The sequence below is a fragment of the Megascapheus bottae genome, chromosome 1 (genome assembly GCF_031878675.1).
Source record: "Megascapheus bottae isolate mThoBot1 chromosome 1, mThoBot2.hap1, whole genome shotgun sequence".
NCBI lineage: Eukaryota > Metazoa > Chordata > Mammalia > Rodentia > Geomyidae > Megascapheus > Megascapheus bottae.
Genome location: NC_143509.1, coordinates 31,596,672 through 31,620,747, shown reverse-complemented (window position 1 = coordinate 31,620,747; position 24,076 = coordinate 31,596,672). Strand labels below are relative to the sequence as shown.

At 42.1% G+C, this 24,076-nt stretch overlaps 3 protein-coding genes across 3 annotated transcripts; 2 read left to right on the top strand and 1 right to left on the bottom strand.

Annotated features, from left to right (window-relative positions):
- Window positions 1-6,876: 6,876 nt before the first annotated feature.
- LOC150068870 (olfactory receptor 7E24-like) lies at window positions 6,877-8,385 on the top strand. Its single transcript, XM_090342076.1, has 2 exons — window positions 6,877-6,892; window positions 7,427-8,385. The coding sequence occupies exon 2, from the start codon at window positions 7,456-7,458 to the stop codon at window positions 8,383-8,385; it is 930 nt and encodes a 309-aa protein (XP_090198202.1). The 5' UTR covers window positions 6,877-6,892; window positions 7,427-7,455.
- Window positions 8,386-11,457: 3,072 nt separating this feature from the next.
- Window positions 11,458-12,423, bottom strand: LOC150068869 (olfactory receptor 7G1-like). Its single transcript, XM_090329372.1, has one exon. It carries the CDS (start codon window positions 12,415-12,417, stop codon window positions 11,458-11,460), a length of 960 nt encoding a protein of 319 aa, XP_090185498.1. The 5' UTR covers window positions 12,418-12,423.
- Window positions 12,424-20,009: 7,586 nt separating this feature from the next.
- Window positions 20,010-20,964, top strand: LOC150068868 (olfactory receptor 7E24-like). Its single transcript, XM_090329369.1, has one exon. The coding sequence runs from the start codon at window positions 20,035-20,037 to the stop codon at window positions 20,962-20,964; it is 930 nt and encodes a 309-aa protein (XP_090185495.1). The 5' UTR covers window positions 20,010-20,034.
- Window positions 20,965-24,076: the final 3,112 nt, after the last annotated feature.

The window sequence follows — 24,076 nt, the reverse complement described above, 5'->3', positions numbered from 1 at the left end:
GGTGGTTGTGGGGCTTGAATTCTGAGCCTGGGTGCTGTCCCTGAGCTGTTCAGCTCAAGGCTACTATCCTAACCTTGAGCCACAGCACCACTTCCAGTTTTCAAGTGGCTCACTGGAGATAAGAATCTCACAGTCTTTAGTGTCCAGGGCTGACTTTGAACCTCAATCCTCAGACCACAGCCTCCTGAGTAGCGAGGATTACAGGTGTGAGCCACAACCCCCAATTTGTTTCCTTTTCCTGTAGGCTTTGATGGCCAATTTTCAGTTAATGTGTGGCTGTAATTGTGCTTGGGGGTTGCCTGAATCATCATAAATTTCTTTTTTCCTTATTTCCTTTTCCAAAGAGAACCATATTCCAAAGAAAATACATGCCATTTTATAATAGAAGCTCATCCTCTTCTCTTTTCTCTTCTCTTCTCTTTCCTTTCTTTTCCCTTTCTTTTTTTCTCTTGTGTTCATTCTTTCCTTCTTTCCTTCCTTCCTTTCTACTCAGAAAGATTGTACTTGGATTTAAATCCCGGGTCATATTCTTATGATGCATATTCTCTATCTCGAGATCCCTGCCCCTAACCCTGTTTTAACTTTGTTAAGATTAGTTCTTGCTATTTCTGTCCTTTGACATTGCTGAACCTGAGTTCTCAATGTGCTGTCTCAGCTCTCTGAGAAGACACTGTAATTCCCTCAGCCTGAAGCCAAAGAACTCAATTCCACCAAGAAGGAACCACAATACCCAGAGTCCACTTCCACCTGCAAGCCTGACTTTGCACACCTCACAGGATCTATAATGAAACTCAGAGCAATTTAAAGGCAAGGGATTTAACATCTTTAATGTTTCTTGAACTACAATACGATTTTATCCTCACTTCAAAAAACATAAGTTGCAAATATTGCAATTCAAGAATACCCTTAAGATACAAATAACCCATAGATCATAGCAGTTGAGCCATACCACACACCACAACACACACATCTCATGTCCTGGGATTCCATGTCTGACTGAGAGATCCTGCTGTTTTTGGTCAGCAAGCAGCTGAGGAGTGTGGGTGATAGCCCATAGGGCTAGCCTGGGGAAAGGTTAAGAAGCTGGATACCTAGCCTCATTTGTGCAGATTGGGTTCTGCCTTCCTACTATCATAATTTGCAAAAATTGTCGATTGAAAGATCGACAATTACATCATTTTTTTATGGGCTGGGAGTTTGGCCTAGTGGTAAAGTGCTTGCTTGCCTTGTATGCATGAAGACCTGGGTTCGATTCCTCAATACCATATACATAGAAAAAAGCCAGAAGTGGTGCTGTGGCTCAAGGGGTAGGGCTCTAGAGCCCAAGGACAGAGATCAGGTCCTGCTCCAGGTCAGGCAAATATATATATATATATATATTTTTTTTTTTTAGTAGATGCCATACTGAAATGAACCCCATTGTAAAACTAATGAAAGGTAATAAAATGTTTCAACTTTCAAACTTGTTTTTTACTTCAGAAAATTAGTGCTATGGGTAAATGGCTCACTCCTAAGACTCTAGTAAATCAGGATGCTGAGATCTGAGGAGGGTAGTTCAAAGCCAGCCCAGCCAAAAACTCCTGCGAGACCCTCCCCAGAACAGAGAAACTTGCACACAGGACAGAAGGTACAGAAATCAAAAGCAGCCAAATTTTGAGCTCTATTACAAAGCCATAGTACTAAAAACTGCTTACTATTGGCCCCAAAATGTCATAAACACACCAAATCCAAGTACGCAATGGAACAAAATAGAAGACCCAAAAATGATCCTACAGACTTAGAGTCACCTGACATTTAATAAAGGATGAAAGAAGGACTTCTTCAACAAATGATGCTGGCAGAATTGGTTATACACAAGGAGAAAACTTAGCTAGATCCTAATATATCGTGGTACAGAGGGGTGATTGTTTCAGGAATCTAGAAATTGAAAAAATATTGATGCTGGGTATCAATAGCTCACATCTCTAATCTTAGTTACTCAGGAGGCAGAAATCTGAGGATGGCAGTTCAAGGCCAGCACAGCCAGGACAGTCCATGAGCTCCTTATCTATAATCACCCAAAAGCTGGAAGTGGAGATTTGACTGAAAGAGCAGGGCATGAACCTTGAGCAACAGAAGTTCAGGGACAGCACCTAGGCTTTGAGTTCAAAGCCCAGGACACCTCCCCCACAAAAAAAAAGAGTTCGTGTCTGAATTTCATTAAATCTCTCAAACTTTGAAGGCAGAAGATGACAACTGGCCTTTTTCCAAAGGTGAAGAAGGTCAGTTCAGTCCTAGCAATTAATCCTCTCCCTTTTCTTCTCCATGGGGATTAGCCAGTCCTTAGCAATTAGAATCCAGGGACCAGCTTGATTAATGAGCAAAGCCGGGCATTGAGCTTCCAGGTCAGATGATAATGAACCCATTCTGTATTCCCGCCCTACCACTAGCTCCTTGGAGCTCCATGTTGTATGTGGCAGTGTGTCCTGCCAGGATCACCATCAGAAACAGAGGATTCCCTTATCCTCCCGTCTTCTTGTCAGACCTATGCACAGAGCTGAGAATCTCACAGGAAGCAGGGGAGAAATAGACGAAGTGTCCTGCAATCTCCTCCCAGCAAGGATTCAGTATAGTCCAGTAAGTTGCTATGAGATACCTGGATGGACAAGGGAGGATGGTGATCTGGCTTGTCCACCAATCTGAGAGCCCAGCGGGGGTAGCTGGATGGGAGGTTTGACCAGGAGGCAAAGTTTACCTCACAACCCTGGGACCTTTAATTCTGATTTTAATAATGGCATGAGTACTGTTACTCATGTTCTGTTTGCCTCCTGCACTTGTTGCATGTAATCAAAGAATCTGTGCCACCAGAGAAGGATGCAGGACGCTATCATGTCTTCACCCCTGAAAATCATGATGATGGTGGTGGTGATGATGATTAACCATGATGTAATAAATCTTTAATAGGCCTTCCATGTCCCAGACTCAAGGCTTACTTTCTTCATGGAGTGGCTGATTTAAAAAAAAGAAAAACCCTGTCACTACAACTTTTCTCCATGATAAAGAAAACACACACACTTCATCAACATGACACATATTAGGATAGGATAAAGTGTGTGTGTGTGTGTGTGTGTGTGTGTGTGTGTGTGTGTGTGTATGCCAGTCCTAGAGCTACATCTTAAGCCCTGGGCACTGTCCCTGAGTTTCTTTGTACATGTTTTATGGTTACTATAAAGGTTATGTACAAAGGGATTGAAGTTGCTGCATGTGTCAGGTAAAGAGTACATTCTTGGCCAGGAGTTTGGCCTAGTGGTAGAGTGCTTGCCTAGCATACACGAAGACCCAGGTTTGATTCCTCGATACCACACACATAGAAAAAAGCTGGAAGTGGTGCTGTGATTCAAGTGGTAGAATTCTAGCCTTGAGAAAGCCCAAGGACAGTGTTCAGGCCCTGAGTTCAAGGCCCAAGACAGGCAAAACAAAAGAGTACCTTTCTTTTTGGACAGTGCAATCCCTTCTCTTATCCCTGAGCTTTCTTATTCAAGGATGGCATTCTGCCACTTGAAGCTCCACTTCAAGCTCCTTGCTGGTTAAATGAAGATAAGAACCCATGGGAGGCCGGGAGTTTGGCCTAGTAGTTAAAGTGCTTGCCTAGCATGCACGAAGAGCCGGGTTCAATTCCTTGGTACCACATATATAGAAAAAGCCGGAAGTGGTGATGAGGCTCAAGTGCTAGAGCTCTAGCCTTGAGAAAGTCCAAGGACAGACCCTGAGCTCAAGCCCACAACTGGCAAAAAAAAGAACACATGGGACTTAGCTGCTTGGGTTAGCTTTGAACCACAGTCTTCTCATCAGACCCCTTAGTGGCTAGGACCCCATGCATGGACTCGCAGTGGCCAGGTGAGAATTGATGCTTTTATGTAATGTGGTATTATTGCTCTGAGAGTCAGTAGATGTAGTCAGGTTTGAATCTAGACAGCAAGACTCCTCCATCCCCCACAGAGTACCTGTTTTTCCTACCAACCCAACCTGATTTCTGTCCCCGTGTCTTTCCCTTTGGGTGTTCCCTATACAACTGAAGAGCTGTGTGGGTGTCCTGGCTGTAGCAGCTGCAGGAAGCAGGGCTGGTACTGCAAGTGGAGCCACAGAGAATGTTGCCACTGGGCTAGTTCAGAGCACATGTGTCTCTTCCCATCACCCCGAGATTTTCCCTCTGCTATTCATGATCATGTTCACATTGTGATTCCATCCTGAGTGATCTCTGCTGGGTGTTACTCTGAGTCAGACAACAGAAAAAAGATAGATAGATAGATAGATAGATAGATAGATAGATAGATAGATCATATGCCTTAGGAAATTTGATTACAAACTCTAGCCTCTGCTTTAAAAACTTCTAACATTTAGTGAAGCATTGAACAAAACCCTTGGTTATAGCACAAAGGCCCAGGATTCCATTTTGAAATTTACTGCAGCCTGAGGTACCTGTGGCACCATGAACAAGTTCTTTGTGTGGTCATCTCAGTTGTCTCTGCTAGTTCCAACTATACTGAGCTCCAGTGGAAAAAAAGTTATGACACAGCATCTGACTAAACACAAAACATTCAAAGAATTGGAAAGCATACTTTAGACATTGTCATTCATATGCTAACAAGGTTGGCCTACCCTTCCATTAATATCTGCATGTTTATGTTTCCCTAGATTGCTAAAAGCTTTGTTTTTATTATTTCATTGCCAGTATCATCACAACTGTGGCTGTTGTTCTCTACAGCTATTTTTTTTTCTTGCTTTTTGAATGTCAGAGCTAGGTGATCTTATTAATGGCAGAGTCAGGCCATGGGTAAACAGCATTTTAGTCCATTTCCTACCATCCTCCTGCTATGTGTGTTTGCCTTAAGTTATATGGGATAACTGGGGACCAGTGGTGGAAAGGTAGGCATAGATGAAATAGTTCCAAGTCACAAATGCTGTTCAGACATGATCAGAGGTGTCACTGGGTGTTCTGTTTTCTTAGGACTGATAGAGGTTTTGTTGCAAATAAAATCATTGACAACGAAGCCATGGTGGCTTATGCCTGTAAACATAGCTAATCTGGCTGAGGTCTGAGGACCATGGCGTTAGCCAGCCTACGCAGGAAAGTCTTTGAGAATCTTTTCTCCATTTAAGCATCAAGAAGCTAGAAGTGGAACTGTAGAGCAAGTGGTAGAATGCCAGCCTTGAACAATAAGAGCTCAAACACAGCATCTAGGCCCCAAGTACAAATACCAGCTCCCCCATGAACAAAATTAAAATAAAAAATGTCCCATGCTGTATTTACTTTCTGAAAGGTGGGCACCAGTGACTTGTTTGGATTCTGAAAATTTCTCCTCGTGTTTGAATAGATTGTCCTCAAAATTGTCTCTAAATATTTGTGTCTTTCTGTAGATTTTATCAATTACCCCTCCTGGGGATCTGCAATTTCCTTGTCTCAGAGATTGGCAGTTTTTCCCCTAGTTGTCTGGTCTTGGCTCATGGCAGAAATGGAGGACAGATAAAGTGCCAATCAGCCTTTTGCCCCCGTTATGTGTGTGTGTGTGTGTGTGTGTGTGTGTGTGTGTGTGTGTCTACGCATGCGTGCACCAGTACTTGATCTAAGGGCACTGTCCCTGAGATTTTTTCTAAAAGCTTGTGCTCTACCACTTCCCCCATGGCTCCCATGTTTTCTCTCTTTCCTTCATTCCTCCCTTCCCTCCTCCCTCCTTCACTCCCTCCCTTCTTTCCTTCCTTCTTTCTCTCCTCCTTTCCTCTGTCCCTCCCTCTTTTTCTTCCTTCTCTTTCTTCTTTTGTTGGATCATTAGAAATTTTGAGTTTCACAGTCCTTCCTGCCCAGAATGACTTCAAACCACCATTGTCAGATCTCAGCCTCCTGACAAGCAAGGATTACAAGGTATGAGCCCCACCAGCATCCAGCTTGGAAACAAATATTTCTTAATCCATGGATTCCCTCCAAAGGAAGAGAGCAGATATCTTCTTATGTTCTCTACACTGCCTGTCTCAAAGTGTTCTTTGCCATAAAGTCTCTAAAAGGAATGATGTAAAAGCAATAACATGGCATAGAAACCCAAGCAAAAAGGAGTGGTGATACGCAGGCAGAATGGAGAAATCCTGGAAGACACAAGGATTTGGTTCCAGTCTGTGTTGCATCAATAGAATGATTGCCCACATGCAGGAAAACATTACAGCAAAAGTTTCCTTATTTTGTGTTGGGAGCAAGAGTGGAATCAAACTGTACTTTGATTTACATCAGATAATTGCTTGATTGTCTTATTGTTTTTTGGCCTTCTCCTGTTCAATTGATGTGAGATTTACCATATGAATGTAACCCCCAACAGTTCCCTGATTAACCATCTGGATGTAACACCTGGCAGTGCCCTGGCCTCAAGAAGGGATATAAGCTTTGAGTTGAGAATAAACGGGGCGGCAGTTTTTGCCTGGGCTGCAGACCTCCCGGACCCGATGTGTTTGTCTCTCTTCTATTTTTTCCAGTCCCTGCCCCCTATTTCAGGAACCCCAATTTGCTGCCGGTAGGCCCCGGCAATTTTTCTCCCATTTTGGTGTCTACAAACCCCAGCTCTAAATGCATATGTAGTAGGAGATGCCTGTCATATGTTGAGAGGCTCTAAAGAACCACAGTACTCTCCAAGACCCTGCCTCACATCCATTCATTTTCACTGTCTCCTTCCTGCCTTCCTCCCCACTCTTCCTCTTTTTCTCCTTTCCTCCCTTTCTTCCCTTCTTTCCTTCCATCCTTTCATCGTTCATCACTCCTTCCCTCCCTCTCTCCTTCTTTCCCACCCACCTTACCATTCTTCCACTTCTCCTTTCCTCCCTTATTGCCTTTCCTGTCTTCCTCCCTTTTCCTTTCTCCCTCTCCTTTTCTTTCTTCTACCCTCCTTCCCTTCCTTTCTTTATTTCATTCCTCTCTTCCCACCATTCATCTGTTCTTTTGAACCACATCTCCCCGTTGCTCACTGGTTCACTGTCCGCTGACTTTTCCCTCTGGTACTCACCGACAAGATGTAAAGTTCTTTTTCCACATAGAGTCTAACAAGTAATGCTGTGGTATTTCTTTACACTTTGTTCCACCTTTTCTAGGCCCCCTATCACCCTCCCAAATACAAACAAACAAGATGAAAAAAAAAAAACAAAAACAAACAGAAACAGCACCACCAACTGAAAGAATCACTTGTTTCCTCTTCTTGGAATTCTTTTCATAAAATACTATTATATGTGTTCAAATACACATATGCCTATAAATCTATAAGTAAACACACTGAATGATTAAATACACACACAGGGAAATGATAAACTCTATACACATTCTCTGAGTAGATTTTTTTAGGTACATGAATGCAAAACACAAGCAATTACCTGCTTACATGTACACTCCGTTACTTGAACCAATAATCTACCATTTTTTTTTTCAAAAGGTTCCCTAGCCACATGGAGGCCCAGAACTTAACATGGGTCTTGGAATTTTCCCTCCTGGGCCTCTCAGAGGATCCAGACCTGCAGTCCATCCTCTTTGGGCTCTTCCTGTCCATCTACCTGATCACTGTGCTTGGAAATCTGCTCATCATCCTGGCCATCAGCACTGACCCCCACCTCCACACCCCCATGTACTTCTTCCTCTCCAATCTCGCCTCGACTGACATTGGATTCAACAGCAGCACTGTACTTAAGATGCTGGCGAACCTGCAGACTCACAACAAATCCATCAGCTACGCTGGCTGCCTGACTCAGATGGCCTTTTTTGTTTTGTTCGGCTGCTTGGACAGTCTACTCCTGACCGTGATGGCCTATGACCGCTTGGTGGCCATCTGTCACCCTCTCCACTACCCCATCATTATGAATCCAAGATTCTGTGGCACGTTGGTCCTTCTTTCATTGTCCATCAGTCCTTTTGGCTCCCTGGCCCATTGTTTGATGGTGTCCCAATTTACCTTCTGCACTGATGTAGAAATTCCCAATTTCTTCTGTGACCCTCCTCAGCTCCTGAAGCTGGCCTGTGATTACACATCCACTACAGACATATTCGTCTTTCTCTATGCTGCAGTCTTTGGTGGGCTCCCTGTCTCAGGCATCCTGTACTCTTATGCTCGCATTGTTTCCTCTGTCCTCAGAGTCCCATCAGCCAGTGGGAAACACAAAGCCTTCTCCACCTGTGGCTCTCACCTGTCCATCGTGTGCTTGTTTTATGGGACAGCCATCGGGGGGTACTGCAGCTCTGTGTTTGCAGACCCCCCTGGGAAGGTGACAGTGGCCTCAGTGATGTACACAGTGGTCACTCCCATGCTGAACCCCTTTGTGTACAGTTTGAGGAACAGGGACATCAAAATAGCCCTTCAGAGGCTGCTGAGAATAACAGTCTAATATATATACTTAGGTCCTCTCGTTTTGGTTTGTAGATCAGGAAAGTCTGCAAAACCAAGCACTTAGAATTGGAAGCATACTTAAAATGTTTGATAGTATTGATGATGATGATGATGAGGACGATGATGACAACAACGATGATGACGACAACGACGATGTCGACATTTCATATGTGAACATCGCTTTATAGTTTGGATTTTCAATGTGTCCCGAAGTCTGTATTTTTAAGAGTTGCTCTACTATCTGTAGCAATCTACACAGGTGGTGGAACCTTTGGAAAATGGGGTCTTGTGAGAGGAAGGAAGTTAGGTCACTGATGAAGTGACCTCAAACAGAGCATGGGAAAACGCCGTATCTTTGTTTCCTTGTCACCATGATGTTACCAACCAATTTTCTTTTTTCCTCTTCTTTCATTTTCTGCCTTCACTGTTACTTCTTTCAACCCTCCTTCCTTCCTTTTTCTTTCTTTCTGCCTTCCTTCCTTCTTTTTCTTTTTCGTCCTTACTTTCCTGCTTGGGTTGACTTTGAACCATAATCCTCTAGATTTCAGTTTTCTAAGTTCCTAGGGTTACAGACAAGCCATCAGTGGGTAACCATAGTTCTTTCTCCTCGAGATTTCTTTTTCCTCCCACAATTCTTTCCTCTTCTTTATTCTGTTTGTTTTTCCTTGCTTGCTCAAAATACCCTTCTCCATTACTTTGTGGTTTGAAGCACAGAAAGGGTCTGATTTTCCATTCAGTCTTTGGTTCTTCTTTTAGTGGCAAGCAGTGAATGTTCTCATGGCCTAGGACCCAATTATCATCTTATGGGTCTTAGTGATGTGACTGCTTTTTCCCATTGGTGATTCTGTGTCACTGTGATTTTTCAGGTGTCATGTTCATCTCTCAGCCATTACAGAGTGAATGATCTACAGAAAAATGACTGCGTGGACATAACTAGTATGTTTGAGGAAGGAAGGCATTCTGTGAACTTGTGTGACTGAAGATAGCCAAATATATTCACAGAGCAAAGGATACCATCCTGGTACCTCTCTTCATTTCCTTCTCCAGTGTAGGCTATGATAACCTATTTTTTGTGACTTTGTAATTGGCTTTGTGTGTAATTTGACAAGTCATTATAAATGAATCTGCTTGTACCTGTGGATTTCCTGAGGCAACAGAAATAAAGTCAATTGGACCTGTGGCTCACCTGAATCATGATACATAAATTTCACATTAAACTTTAGTCATTTTCCAAACAAGAATATTGGAACTATTCCAAAGAATATTCAAAAAGTCATTTTGGAATCTCTTCCTTTATCCTTTCTTCATTTCTCTTTGCTACCCTTTCCTTTGCATTCTTTATTTCCTCTACTCCTTCCTTCCTTCCTCCCTTCCTTCCTTCATTCCTTCCTTCCTTCTTCCCTGCATGATGATATACTTGGCTTTATATTCTGCGTTATTTAAGCCAATGCTCTGTATCTAGGGAACTGCTTCTAATCCTATTCTTGCTTCGCCTCTTTTAGGTAAATTCTTTCAATTTCCTAGCATGGACCTTGCAAGATGATGATCTAATTCGGCTTCTGCCAGAGATAAGATTTACAGCTACACTCTACCATACCCAACATTTTTTTTAACTTCTTTGTCAGCTAGGCTGTGGCAACTTCACTCAGGAAATGGACACTGTTTAGGAGCTGTTTTGTTAGCATTCTATGACTCAAGCCATAGCTCCACTACTGGCTTCTTGCAGTAAATTAAAGATAAGAGACTCATATGGACTTTTCTGACCAGGCTGACTTTAAACTGTGATCCTCAGATCTCAGCCTCCTGAGTAGCTAGAGGTACAGGCATGCGTCACCTGTGCCAGCTTTCTCTCTCACCCAGTACACCTCAACCTCCTCAATACTTAAGATTACAGTAGGAAACATTAGTGACTGGCTCTTCTGTACCATTTTTCAATTAGCATTATTTTATTTGGTCCTATGTGAACCTCTGTTAGGACTACCTTCTGGTATATACTAATTATGACAAATGAGAGAAACCATGGAGACTATATTTTGTTGGGTGACAAGGGAAGAAATACAACTTAGATTAGCTGACACCTCCCCATATATCTTCATACAAAAGACATTCTTTTTTTTCAATTTCACACAAGCATTTATTTTTATTAATATTAAGTATCCTCAGAGTAAAAGAACCACAGAATGCAATTCACATGAGTTTAAGATGAAACCAAGGGGCCCGGTATTACTGCCTAATGGTAAGACTGCTCTCTTAGCATGTACAAAGCCTTGAGTTTGATTCCTTGTACCACATACACAGAAAAAGCTGGAAGTGGTAGTTTGGCTCAAGTGGTAGAGTGCTAACCTTGAGAATGCCCAAGTACAGTGGTCAGGTCCTGAGTTCAAATCCCAATACTGGCAAAAAAAAACCCCTCAAAACAAAAAAGAATGAAATCAAGGACAAATAGAGCCCAGATACTCAATGCACCCATGTGACAAAGGAAGAGGAAATCCTGAAATGAGTCTAGTGACGGGCATTTGAAATGGGAGAGAATGATAAATGGAATGACCTGCAGCAATAAACATATAAATAGACATGTTAGATTGTAGCCTTTATATATGGTATTGCCAATCCTGGGCCTTGAACTCAGGGCCTGGGAACTATCCTTGGGCTTTCTCAAGGCTAGAGCTCTACCACTTGAACCACAGCATCATTTCTTGCTTTTTCCAATGTATGTCATACCGAGGAATTGAACCCAGGTCTTCATGCATGCTAGGAAAGCACTCTACCACTAGGCCAAACTCCCAGCCAGGAACCATTCTTAAATAGAACCACAGCTTTACTTACTATGTCATGATCACTATCTTGTCAATAACCTTTTGGCTAACACTACAGCACAAAATTTTCAGGCTAAAATTACAACCTCTGTCTCAGTCTCTTCTTTCTGGGCAAATGGAGAAGAAAAAAGTATTATTTGAGAATGACACATCAAACATGACCTCATTTAACCAAAAGCAAATTTAAAATAAGTTTCAGTGTTTACACCATTTTGGTTTGGCAGGACAGGTTGATGGTTCACCAAAATCTCTATTCATTTTAATCCACTCTTGACTCCCAGATCCAAAGCCATCCAGTTACTGAGTTTCCTGAAGGCTTCTTTCATGTCTCTGTTCCTTAGACTATAGATAAAGGGGTTCAGCATCTGTGTCACTACAGAATACATCACAGACGCAACTGCATTCTTCCTCCGGGATTCCACAAATGCAGAGCTGATATACACCCCAAAACCTGTCCCATAGAACAAGGAAACCACGCATAGATGTGAGCCACAGGTGGAAAAGACTCTATACTTTCCTCTCGAGGATGGCATCCTCAAGACCGAAGACATGATGTGTACGTAAGAGACAATAATTCCGCAGAAAGGAACCCCAGCGAAGACACTAGACGCTGTGTAGATCAGGAGATTATTGGCAAGGGTGTCAGAGCAGGCCAACTTGAGGATCTGAGCGAGCTCACAGAAGAAGTGGGGGACTTCCAGGTGTGTGCAGAAGGACAGACGGAAAACCATCAGAGTGTGGAGCAGGGCATAGGCTGTGCTCATGAGCAGAGAGATGAGTACCAACAGTACACAGAAATGGGGGTTCATGATGGCGGGATATTTCAGCGGGTGACAGATGGCCACGTAGCGATCACAAGCCATCACTGCAAGGAGACAATTTTCTAAGCTACCAAACAGCAATACAGAACAGACTTGGCAGAGGCATTTCATATAGGTGATGCTCTGGTCCTGAGTATGAATGTTCACCAGCATCTGGGGGACGGTGGCTGTGATGAAACAGATGTCATTGAAGGACAGGGTGGACAGGAAGAAGTACATGGGGGTGTGAAGGTGGGGGTCAGAGCTGATGGCCAGGATGATGAGCAGATTGCCAAGCACAGTGATCAGGTACATGGACAGGAAGAGGCTGAAGATGAGGGGCTGGAGTTCGGCGTTGTCTGTGAGTCCCAGGAGAAGGAATTCTAAAATATCTGTTTGATTAATCAATTCCATTTAGACATGAATCTGAGGGGAAAGATGGAGTAAAAGGTAACTTATTATGTTATGCTCAGCCGTAGCAGCAGCAAATTCAAAAAGTGGGAGATGTATTTATTTTTTTTTAATGTAATGGAAGAAGTAAGACTTGGAGGTGCCAACTCAAGATTTATTACTTAATGTCTCCTGGCTCTGTGGACCTGCTGCCTTTGCTGAAGCTAAAAACAACAAAGGATACTGAGTTTTGAGAACCTATTATGAAAAGAAATCTTCATCCACCTTTTGAATTAAAATTAATCAGCTACTCCCTCTCTACTCAATCACTGTGTCTCACTTTAGGAAACAATTTTTATTAAATGCCACCTCTGTCACATGCATTTTGCCCAGTGTTGAGCATAAAACAAACTATAAGCCATTAATATTGTTTTTTAAGCATCATTTGCTACTTTCACATTAATTTACAAATCAAGAGCAAACTAATTAAATATGCCTTCTAGAGTAATGGGTCCTTCCTGGATCTTCAAATTTGTGCCTCCTGAGTAACTAGGATTCCAGTCTGGCCACTGGTACCTCACATGACTTAATTTTGATTCACTTCTGTGATATTTGACATAAAATTTCAAATCTTTACATAGTTAAAAATACATATTGATAAAAGTTTCATCTTTTTATTGAAAAAATACATATGGAGTGGGCACTGGTAGCTATGAGCCTGTTATTCTACCATTCAGAAGGCCGAGATCTGAAAATCGTGATTCCAAGCCAGCTTTCCCAGGAAAGTCCACGAGGCTTTTACCTCTAATATACTACCAAAAGGACAGAAGTATCACTTTGGCTCATGTGGCAATGCCCTAACTTTGAGGAAAAAGATCAGAAACATCACCCTAGCCCTAAGTTCAAGCTCCCAGATGGCACAACACAATTCCTTTTCATTTATGTGATACATATTCCATGTATAAGTATATATGTGTTATTTAAACTCCCTATTGCATTTACACATGCTACACATAACCTAGGCCTGCCTGGGGAAATATTTTTACCTCTATAGGAAACTGAATTTTCTGTTTCTTCAATGGAAATTTTGTTGGATGAATTGATTTTCTTGACTGCTATCATCATTTTGCAACAAGGAGGCATCTGTCTCCAAACTAATGTGTTGTTTCTCAGTTGTACCTTACTAAGTGGTACAGGAAGCCTGGGGGGTGACTTATGACGAGAAACAAATGGAATGAAGGCACTCAGAGCAGAACTTTAACTGGTGCATTGTTATCCCATCAGTAAATTTATATGGCAGTGTACTGCTCACTTGGCAGCAATATGTTATATCAGTCACGGAAAAACAATGAAGAAAGAGATCCACAATTAATAAGCACCCATATCTGTATGATAAATTGCCAACTTGAGGTGGGTATTGGTAACTTCTGCCTGTAACACTTAGTAGTCAGCATCCTGAGAACTCAGAATCACAGTCCAAAATCAGCCCACGAAGAAAGTCCATATGACTCTTATCTCCGGTAAACTAGTAAAAAGCCAGAAATGGAGATGTAGTTCAAGTGGTAGAGCACTAGCCTTTGAGCTGAAAAACCTCAGGGACAGTACCCAGGCCCTGCATTCAAGCACCCAGGTGAGCACAAACACACAAAAAGCAAACATGAATATCCATGTGGTGAAATTATTACAAGGAAAGTTTGGGCTGTGTGAAGAAAAATGAGAAGATAGTTCAGTGATAACCAAAATGCATTCGAGGTGAATACAGAAGAAAATACATTAAAGCTAAAATTCATTAAACAGAATCAGATGTCTGAATTCCATCTGACTTCACTTCCAATGTAGTAACAAAGAGACCACATGTTACCTGGCGGCTTCGGGAAAGAATGATATCTGGGGGCTGTCTCTTCTGGACAGTGAGCATAGAAGATACAAATGCAGGATGCATTCATAGACTGGCTGTCTTAAGAGTCCTGGTCAGCAATTACTCCAATACAGATTCCTCTCTAGGGTAAGGCTGCTGAGTTGTCTCATGCTTACCTTTTACAGACTCTGGGTCCCTACAGACCCAATGTCCAAAGCTCCTTGTTAGAAAACCAGTGTTACCATCATTCAAATCCCAGGAGAACAATGTCCTTGTAGCCCAAAGACAGAGAAGCGAGAAATTCAAGATGGCCACTCCCCTGACTCAGAAAGCCTTACATCATCCAATTTTCCCCATTCCTCCCCTTCAGTGCCATCTTTGAAACTGCAGGCACATGTCACAATTTTCCCTATGAAATTCCAAAATAGAATTTGGGGCTAAACTGAAGTTTTCAATAGTGTAGAAGCATCCTCAGGCACAAACAGGATTAAGGCAAAAGATAGTGACCAACCTGTATCATTGACAATTTTCATTTAACCCTGAACTCCTCTGGCATAAATGTTTGAAAGAATGTGTACAAGTACCCGTTTCTGTTCATCTGTCTCTCTTGTTCAATGTGGCACCATGCCTGAGGGATCTCTTGTGCCTTTTGGACAGTCTCTTCGTTTTGTGGGGATGCCTGGATTGAGAATTTGATCCTCAGCCAGAGACACTTTGGCTGGACTGGCATGCCTTCCATCTACTGCCCCCTCCTCTCTATGTCCTTACCCGGGAAAGGAGAGGTATTCTCATGGATACTTCCCTCCCCATCCACAAGGAGTCCTCCCTCACCATCCTCCAGACTGCTCACACTCTCCCCTCCCGAGTTTCAGTATCCAATGTGTAGGTTGCGCCAAAGAGATTTGATGGTGAGAATAAAATCATCAGTCTGCACCAGAGATAGGTGTCCAGAGAGGGAATTAGTGGCTGAGAGAGATGACATGAGAAAAGCTAAGGAGGAGGTGTTTCGGCAGCAGTGGTGGGAGTGACCTCAGAGACTGGGGTCATTTTGCAGACTCACAGTGAGGTGACTGACATGTGATTGACAATTGCAGTTTGGGGCATGTGATTTCTGGTGAGGCTACATTCTATCCTTCAGGAAGAAGAGAGGAGGAGCTTCCCTTGGTTGGAACTAGCATCAAGCAGAACCAAGGGCAGGAAGTGTAGTCTAGTGGTAGAGTGCTTGCCTAGCATGTATGAAATTTTGAGTTTGATTCTTCGGTACCATAGACATAGAAAAGGCCAGAAGTGGAGCTGGGACTCAAGTGTTAGAGCACTAACCTTGAGCAAAAAGTGGCCAAGGACAGTGCCCAGGTGCTGAGCTCAATCCCCAGGACTGGCAAAATATAAGAGAGAGGACCTAGATTGTTCAAACAATGAAAAGCATTCATTAATGGCACACGTGATTTATAACTCCAGCGCAGGTGCAAAGAAGAAGAGATTTGAAGTTCTTCTTTGAGTGATACATTGCAAAGGAGGGGGAAAAATGGAACTTGCATTTCATTCTTCCTGTAAAATAAACTGCATATATTCCACATCTAACTTAATGGGTCAGAAACTACCCCAGCTAAAATGCTCAATGACAACCAAGAGTGGTGTGGCTCACGTCTGTGATCCTAGTTACATAAGGGGTGAAGATCTGAGGATCACAGTTTAAAGCCAGCCCAGGCAGGAAAAGTCTATGAGGGTCTCATCTCCTCTGTGACATTCTCATCTCCAATTACCCAAGGAAAAGCCAGTGACAGAATGCTAGCCTTGAGCAAAAATGTTCAGGAACAATGCTGAAGCCCTGAGTTCAAAACACATTGTATGTGTTTACTTCATTTTTTAAAAAGTGAAGTAAACATATACAATGACAATACTCAATGTGCATATATGTATCATATATATGTATTATATAATTAGCTACCTCAGGATGGGGGGAAGTGACATGAGGATAATTGCAGAGAAGAATGATGGAGGGGATGACAAGAGTCAAATGCACTGTACTCATAAGCTAACTTGTGGAATTAAATGTTAAAAAAAAGATGCATCGTTTTCATAGTGACCATACTTAATTCCGACACCCCTTTGTACAACTGTTGAAAGATAATACAAGGCTAAATTTTTTAAATTTTAAAATAATTACATGTTAATTGAAAAAAAATCATCAGTGCTTTCTGCCAGTGCCTCATACCTATAATCCTAGTTCTTCAGGAGGCTGAGATCTGAGGATCACAGTTCAAATCCAGCACAGACAGGAAAATCTGGGAGGTCTTTATCTCCAATTAATCCCCCAAATTCAGAAAGTGGAAATCTGACTTAAGTGATAAAACAAAAGCCTTGAGCAAAAATGTTCAGTGGTAACACCTAGGCTTTGAATTCAAACCACAGAATACCACCAAATTAAAAATATATAATGTCTGAATTTTATAAAAATCAACTTAGAAATCAATAGAGGACAATTTGGTTTCTTCCTGAGATAAAGAGGGCCAGACCTGTCCTAGCAATTAATTCTCTACCTTTCTTTCTCCATGGGGATTAGAATGCATGGACCAACTTGACTAATGAGCAGCTCTGAGCATTGAGCTTCCAGGTCACCTGGTATAAGAATCCATTCTGCTTCTCCGCCCTACAAGTAGCTCCTTGGAGACCCATGGTGTGTGTGGCAGTGTTGGCAGTGTGTCCTTCTACCAGGCTCACCAGCAGAACCAGAAGATTTCCTGTGTGGTCCTGACTTCCTGCCAGCACTGAGCACGGAGCTGAGCATCTCACACCAAGCAGGGGAGAAAACAACTGGGTGTCCTTTGGTCTTCTCCCAGCAAGAACAAGTGCAGCCCAGTAAGTGCTACTGGATACCTGGATGGAGGAGGGACGGTAGTGACCTGGCTTGGTCACCATGCTGAGGGCCCAGGACGGTCACCAGGAGGCAGAGTTTACCTTATAGCACTAAGATGTTTAATCTGACAGTAATGGCATAAGGACTCCAATTACTGTTCTGTTTTTTTCCATACTTGTTCCAAGTCATCAAAGAATCTTTTCACCCAGAGCCGATTGCAAGAGCTCTGTCATGACTACACCCCATACTCAAAATGATGATGATGATGATGACGATGATGATGATGATGATAAAATTTAATCTTTACCTAGGCCTTCCAGTGCCACACACTGAGATAAATTCTTTCCTGGAACAGGCAATTAAAAAATAAATCTTTCCTAGCTACTCAGGAGGCTGAGATCTGAGGATCAAGGTTTAAAGCCAGCCCCGGCACAAAATTCCTGAGACTCTTATTGCCAATTAACCTCTAGAAAATAGGAAGTGGGACTTAGTTCAATGGTAGTGTAGTAGCCTTGAGCTGAAGAGCTCAGGGACACTGCCAGGCCACTTCAAGTCCCATAGCCCACAAAGAAAATCTATATGACTACATTTTCTTCCCATGAGGGAGAATAGAAAACCACATATGTTATTATCATGAAACACTTTAGGATAGGTGGATTTCTGTGTGTATGTGTCTATCAGTCTGTGCATGTGTATACATGTGTACTGGAACTGGGGTTTAAACTTAAAACCTAGGTGCCTGATTGAGCTTTTTTTTAATGGTTTTAATACTCATTACAAAGCCTTCATACAGAGGGTTTGCCATTTTGTTGGTCTTTTCTGCTGCTATTTTTTAAAATTTTTCATTGTATTTGAACATCAAAATAAGGAGATTAAATTTACTAAACGACAGAGTCAGGCCTTCCTGGAATGTGTATTTGCGTAAGATTATATGGGATAACTGGGGACCTGGGGCAGAAAGGTATGAATAAATGAAATAGTCTCAAATCACAGGTGCCATTCAGACATGATCAGAGGTGCCATATAGTAGTCTGACAATCTGTTTGCTCATGACTGGTCTTGTGGGGGTTCTGTTACAGTACAAATGATTAACAACCAGCCACAACCAGCCTAGGCTCTGATTTCAAAACCAGGCCAAGCACAAAAATAAAACTTAAAAACGTTGCATGCGTTATTTACTTTCTAGCAGGTAAGCACCGATGACTTGTTTATATCCTGAAATGTTGTCCTCTGGTTGAAATAGATTTCCTCTAAATTATGTGTTTCTTAACATTTGTTTCTTTCTGCAAATTTTATCAGTTACCTCCTCTGTGGCTTCTGCATGTCCCTTGGCTCAGAGATTGGCACTGTTTTCAAGAAGCTCTGGTCTTGGTGAATGTCAGGAGGGAAAACAGATAGGCAGGTAGATGCCAATACTAATAAATTTTCCCAAATGCTTTATTGTGCCAGTATTGGGATGGGGCTTGATCTCAGTTCTTCCTGAGCGTTTTTGGGGTCAAAACTACCACTTGATCCACAGCTCCTCTTCCTCCCTTCTTATTTCTTTCCTTCCTCCTTCCTTCTTTCATTGTTTCTTTTTCTTTTTTTGATAATAAATTTTTTATTTAGTGTTAAAACCATTTCACATCTGATCATTCTTTTTCCCCTTATTTTTTATTTTAATTTATAGAGGGGTTACGGTTATATTCACCAGATAGAAGGTACATTACTTCTCACACATTGATACCCCTTCTCGTGTTTTTGTTTCTTTTTCTTTCACTCTTTCTTCTTTTGTTGATTTCCTGGAAATGGGAGTCTCACAGTCTTTCCTGCCTGGGCTGACTTCAAACCACCGTCCTCAGATGTCAGCCTCCCTGAGTAGCAAGGATTACAGGCATGAGCCCCCACCAGCATCTAACTTGGAAACAAATATTTCTTACTCCAGGGGTTCTCTCTCCAAAGGGAAAGAGCAGGTATTTCCTTGTGATCTTTACACTGACTGTCTCTAAATGTTCTTTGGCCTAAGGTCTCTAAAGGGAATGATGTGAAGCAATAACATGAAGTAGAAACCCATGAAGAAGGAGTTGTAAGAGTCACCTAAAATGGAGAAATACTGGAAGACACAGGTTCCAGCCTGCTTTGCACCAACAGAAAAGGTTTCCACCTGCAGGCAAACTTTATACTTAAAGTTCATATATTTTTGTTCTCACTTGGCTGGCTACATATCCCTTCTGTAAAGTAGCAGAATGTATAAAAGCATATGCAGAGGAAATGTTATGCACTGACCAGGAAGACAGAGAAGCTGAGGAGCAGTGTCCTCTCCAAAGCCCTTCCTCACCTCCACCCTGTTTCGCTGCCTCCTCCATGCCTCCTTCCTTCCTGTCCTAAATGCTTTCTTCATCTTTCTCCTTTCTTCCTTTTCTTCCTTCCTCCCATCCTTCCTTCCTGACTCTTTCCCTCCCTTTCTAACTCCCTCCCTACTTCCCTTCTTTCCTTCCCTCATTTCTACTTTCCCCCCTCATTTTCTTCCTTGTTTTCTTTGCTGTTTCCCTCCCTTTTCCTTGTTCCCCCCACCCTTTCTTCTCTCCATATTCCTAACCTCCTTCTATTCCCCCCTTTCCTTTCTTCCTTTTATCCCATCCTCCATCCCTTCCTCCCTACCTTCTTGTCCTTCCTTCCATGTAGTACAAAAGATTTGCTCCTGGGTGTGAAGCATGCTGCACAAGATGTGGACCACTGAACTACACTTCCATTTCTGAAAAAAATCCACAAAAATCAACCACAGCTGCCACAGCCCCTCCATGCGACCCTCTGGAGGAAAGAATTAAACCATTCCTCAACCATTTCTATGCTCAAGTCTGCCAAAGACAAACAATTCATTGGTGGCATGTATACTATTTTAATTGTTCCAATAATCTGTCCTTTTGTCAAAAGGTTCCCTAGCCACATGGAGACACAGAACTTAACACGGGTCTTGGAATTTTCCCTCCTGGGCCTCTCAGAGGATCCAGACCTGCAACCCATCCTCTTTGGGCTCCTCCTGTCCATCTACCTGATCACTGTGCTCAGAAATCTGCTCATCATCCTGGCTGTCACCTCTGACCCCCACCTCCACACCCCCATGTACTTCTTCCTCTCCATCCTCTCCTTAGCTGACCTTGGATTCACCTCTACTACCGTCCCCAAGATACTGGCAAACCTGCAGACTCACAACAGATCCATCAGCTACGCTGGCTGCCTGACTCAGATGGCCTTTTTTGTTTTGTTCGGCTGCTTGGACAGTCTACTCCTGACCGTGATGGCCTATGACCGCTTGGTGGCCATCTGTCACCCTCTCCACTACCCCATCATTATGAATCCAAGATTCTGTGGCACGTTGGTCCTTCTGTCATTGTCCATCAGTCTCTTGGACTCCCTGGCCCATTGTTTGATGGTGTCCCAATTTACCTTCTGTACTGATGTAGAAATTCCCAATTTCTTCTGTGATCCTCCTCAGCTCCTGAAGCTGGCCTGTGATTACACATCCACTACAGACATATTCGTCTTTCTCTTTGCTGCAGTCTTTGGTGGCCTCCCTGTCTCAGGCATTCTGTACTCTTACGCTCGCATTGTTTCTTCTGTCCTCAGAGTCCCATCAGCCAGTGGGAAACACAAAGCCTTCTCCACCTGTGGCTCTCACCTGTCTGTTGTGTGCTTGTTTTATGGGACAGCCATCAGGGCGTACTGCAGCTCTGTGTTTGCAGACGCCCCTGGGAAGGTGACAGTGGCCTCAGTGATGTACACAGTGGTCACCCCTATGCTGAACCCCTTTGTCTACAGTTTGAGGAATAAGGACATCAAAAGAACCCTTCAGAGGCTGCTGAGAATAACAGCCTAATGTGTGTGTGTAGATAGATATAGATGTAGATATAGATATAGATATAGATATATATGTAGATATAGATATAGATATAGATTCACTTGGCTTATCTTGTTTTGGTTTGTAAATCAGAAAAGTCTGCAAAACCAAGCACTTAGAATTGGAAGTACACTTGTGAGTTTTGGTAGTGATGATGATGATGATGACGATAACAATGACAGTTGTGTTTCATATATGAACATTGCTTCATCTGAGAACTTCTGTACTTTGGATCTAGAATGTTTCCTGAAGTCTGTCATGTTCAAGACTTGATCTACTGTCTTTTGCGATACTCAAACGTGGTAGAACCTTTTAAAGATGGGGCCTTGTGAGAGGAAGTTAGGTCACTGGTGAAAAGACCTCAGTGAGAACATGGTGAAATCCTGTACTTCCGCTTTTTCCCTTTGTTTCCTTGTCACCATGATGGTATCTGGCCTCCTTTTTCTCATTTTCTCTTCTTTCTTCCTTCCATTTTTATCTTCCTTTTCTTTTTCTTTCTTTCCTTCTCTTTTTTTCCTTCTTTTCCTTTCTACTTGGATAGGCTTTGAACTGTAATCCTCTGGAACTGATTTTTTTTTTAGTACCTAACATTACAGGCTGACCCACCCGTGCTCAACCACAGTTCTTTCAGCTCAAGAATTTCCCCCCCAGAACACTTTCCTCTTCTTTATGCTACTTATTTTTCTTTGCCTACTCCAAACACCTTTCTTCATCACTGTATGATCTGAGGCACACTTTCACTGTTTTATCTCAAGTCTGGACCCAAAGTGCAAATATCCTATCTCTGCTTCCCTAAACAGGATTACAAGCATGAGCAGTGCATTCAGCCTGCCCTTTTAACAATCATAAAAGCCCCCCATTAGCTTCTCATCACTTAACTGCACATGCCTGACATTCGTTGTGTTTCTTGGGCCTGTGACACACACCCACAACTTAAGCACAAATCCACCTGTCCTTTGACAAGTGCTGCACCTGAGTTCTCAATGTGCTGTCTCAGCTCTCTGAGAAGACACTCATCTCAGGCTAGTATAATCCCCTCAGCCTTAAGCTACATCACTCAGTTCCACCAAGAAGAAACTTCAATACCCAGAGTCCACTTCAACCTGCAAGCCTGATTCTGAAGACCTCATAGTATCTGTAATGAATCTCAGTTACCATAGGTCTGTGGGTTCATTTCTGGGTCTTCTACTCCATTGGTCCTCAGGATTATTTTTGTGCCAATAGCAAGTTGTTTTTCATTACTATGGCTTTGTAATAAAGCTTGAAGTTTGGTATTGATATTTCTCCATCATTGTTCTTGTTAAGAATCGGTTTTTGTTACAATGGAATACTATGATACTGTCAGAAAACGATATCACCCCATTTGTAAAGAAATGGAAAGATTTAAAAAAAAATCATATTAAGTGAAGTAAGCCAGACTCAAAGGAACATAGGCCCAATGGTTTCCCTCATCTGACATAATCAGTAGAAACCTTGGGCTCTCCTAGCAGAGATTCACAACAGAACAAAATCTAGATACATAAGGCCATATAGTATGACACTAAATGTAAGGACCTCCAGGATAAAGAAACAAAAAGCCATAATGAGTGATTGATGTCCTTAACATACTATGTTATCTCTCATCTCTTTTACTGTCCCTTGGTTATCTCATATGGTTACAATATTTCACCTTGTTATCTGATATATTTTATATATACTTACTTGGTTATTTGAAATAGGAGAGGGTATGGGGGTAATCAAGTTGTGCAGGGGGAAGGGGGAAGGGAAATGGGGACCATGACATGAGAAAGGGTGTCGATGTTTGTGAAGTAATGTACCTTCGATCTGGTAAATATAATGTAACCCTTCTATTAATTACAATAAAAAAAACATGAAAAAAAGTATCGGTTTTTGTTATGCTGGGTCTTTTATTATTCCATATGAATTTTTTGATTGAGTTCTTTGTTTCTTTGAAGAAAGTTGTTGAGATTTTGATGGATATTACATTGAATTTGTATATTGCTTTAGGTAGAACTGTCATTTTTACTTCTCCAATTCTCCCCAACCAGGAGAATGGATGGTTTTTCCATATCCTTAGGTCTGCTTCCATTTCTTTTTCAGAGTTTTAAAGTTTTCACAGTAGAGGTTCTTCATGTCTTTGGTTAAGTTCATTTCTAGGTATTATTTTTTAGGCTATTACAAATGGAGTTGATTTCCTGATTTCAGTATCACCCTGCTCAGTATTGGCACACAGAAAGGATACTGATTTTTCTGGACTGATTTTCTACTACGCTATTTTGCCACAGTTTCAAATCAACTCAAGTTGCTCAGGTAAGGAATCTATAGGGTTCTTTAAATAAAGAAGAACCCTATATGGCAAAGGACATAGCTAGTAAATTAATTAGGAAGCCTACAGAGTGGGAGAAGATCTTCACCAACCAAACAATGGACAAAGGCCTCATATCTAAAATATATCAACAACTCAAAAAATTGAATCACTCCAAAACTCATCTCCAAAGTAACAACCATCCCATTAAAAAATGGGCCAAAGACTTAAAGAGAGTCTTCTCTGAAGAAGAAACAAAAATGGCCTATAGACACATGAAGAAATGCTCAACATCTCTGGTCATAAAAGAAATGCAAATCAAAACAACGCTAAGATTCCACCTCAATCCAGTTAGAATGGCCAGGATCAGGAAAACGAATAATAACAGATGCTGGAGGGGATGTGGCCAGGAGGGATCACTACTACACTGTTGGTGGGAGTACAAACTCATTCAACCACTATGGAAAGCAGTATGGCAGTGCCTCAAAAGGCTAAACATAGAACTCCCCTATGACCCAGCAATTCCACTACTTGGCATTTACCCAACCATCCAGATTCTAGGGCATACTAAATCCACTAGCACAACAATGTTCACTGCAGCATTATTCACCATAGCAAAGATATGGAACCAACCTAGATGTCCCTCAGTTGATGAGTGGATCAACAAGTTGTGGTATTTGTACACAATGGAATTCTATGCTGCTGTCAGAAAGAATGACATCGACCCATTTGTTAGGAAATGGAAAGACTTAGAAAAAATCATATTAAGTGAAGTAAGCCAGACTC

Bases quoted from the DNA above. Each gene is read 5' to 3' on its own strand.
- LOC150068870 (XM_090342076.1), top strand. From the start codon at position 7,456: ATGGAGGCCCAGAACTTAACATGGGTCTTGGAATTTTCCCTCCTGGGC.
- LOC150068869 (XM_090329372.1), bottom strand. From the start codon at position 12,417: ATGGAATTGATTAATCAAACAGATATTTTAGAATTCCTTCTCCTGGGA.
- LOC150068868 (XM_090329369.1), top strand. From the start codon at position 20,035: ATGGAGACACAGAACTTAACACGGGTCTTGGAATTTTCCCTCCTGGGC.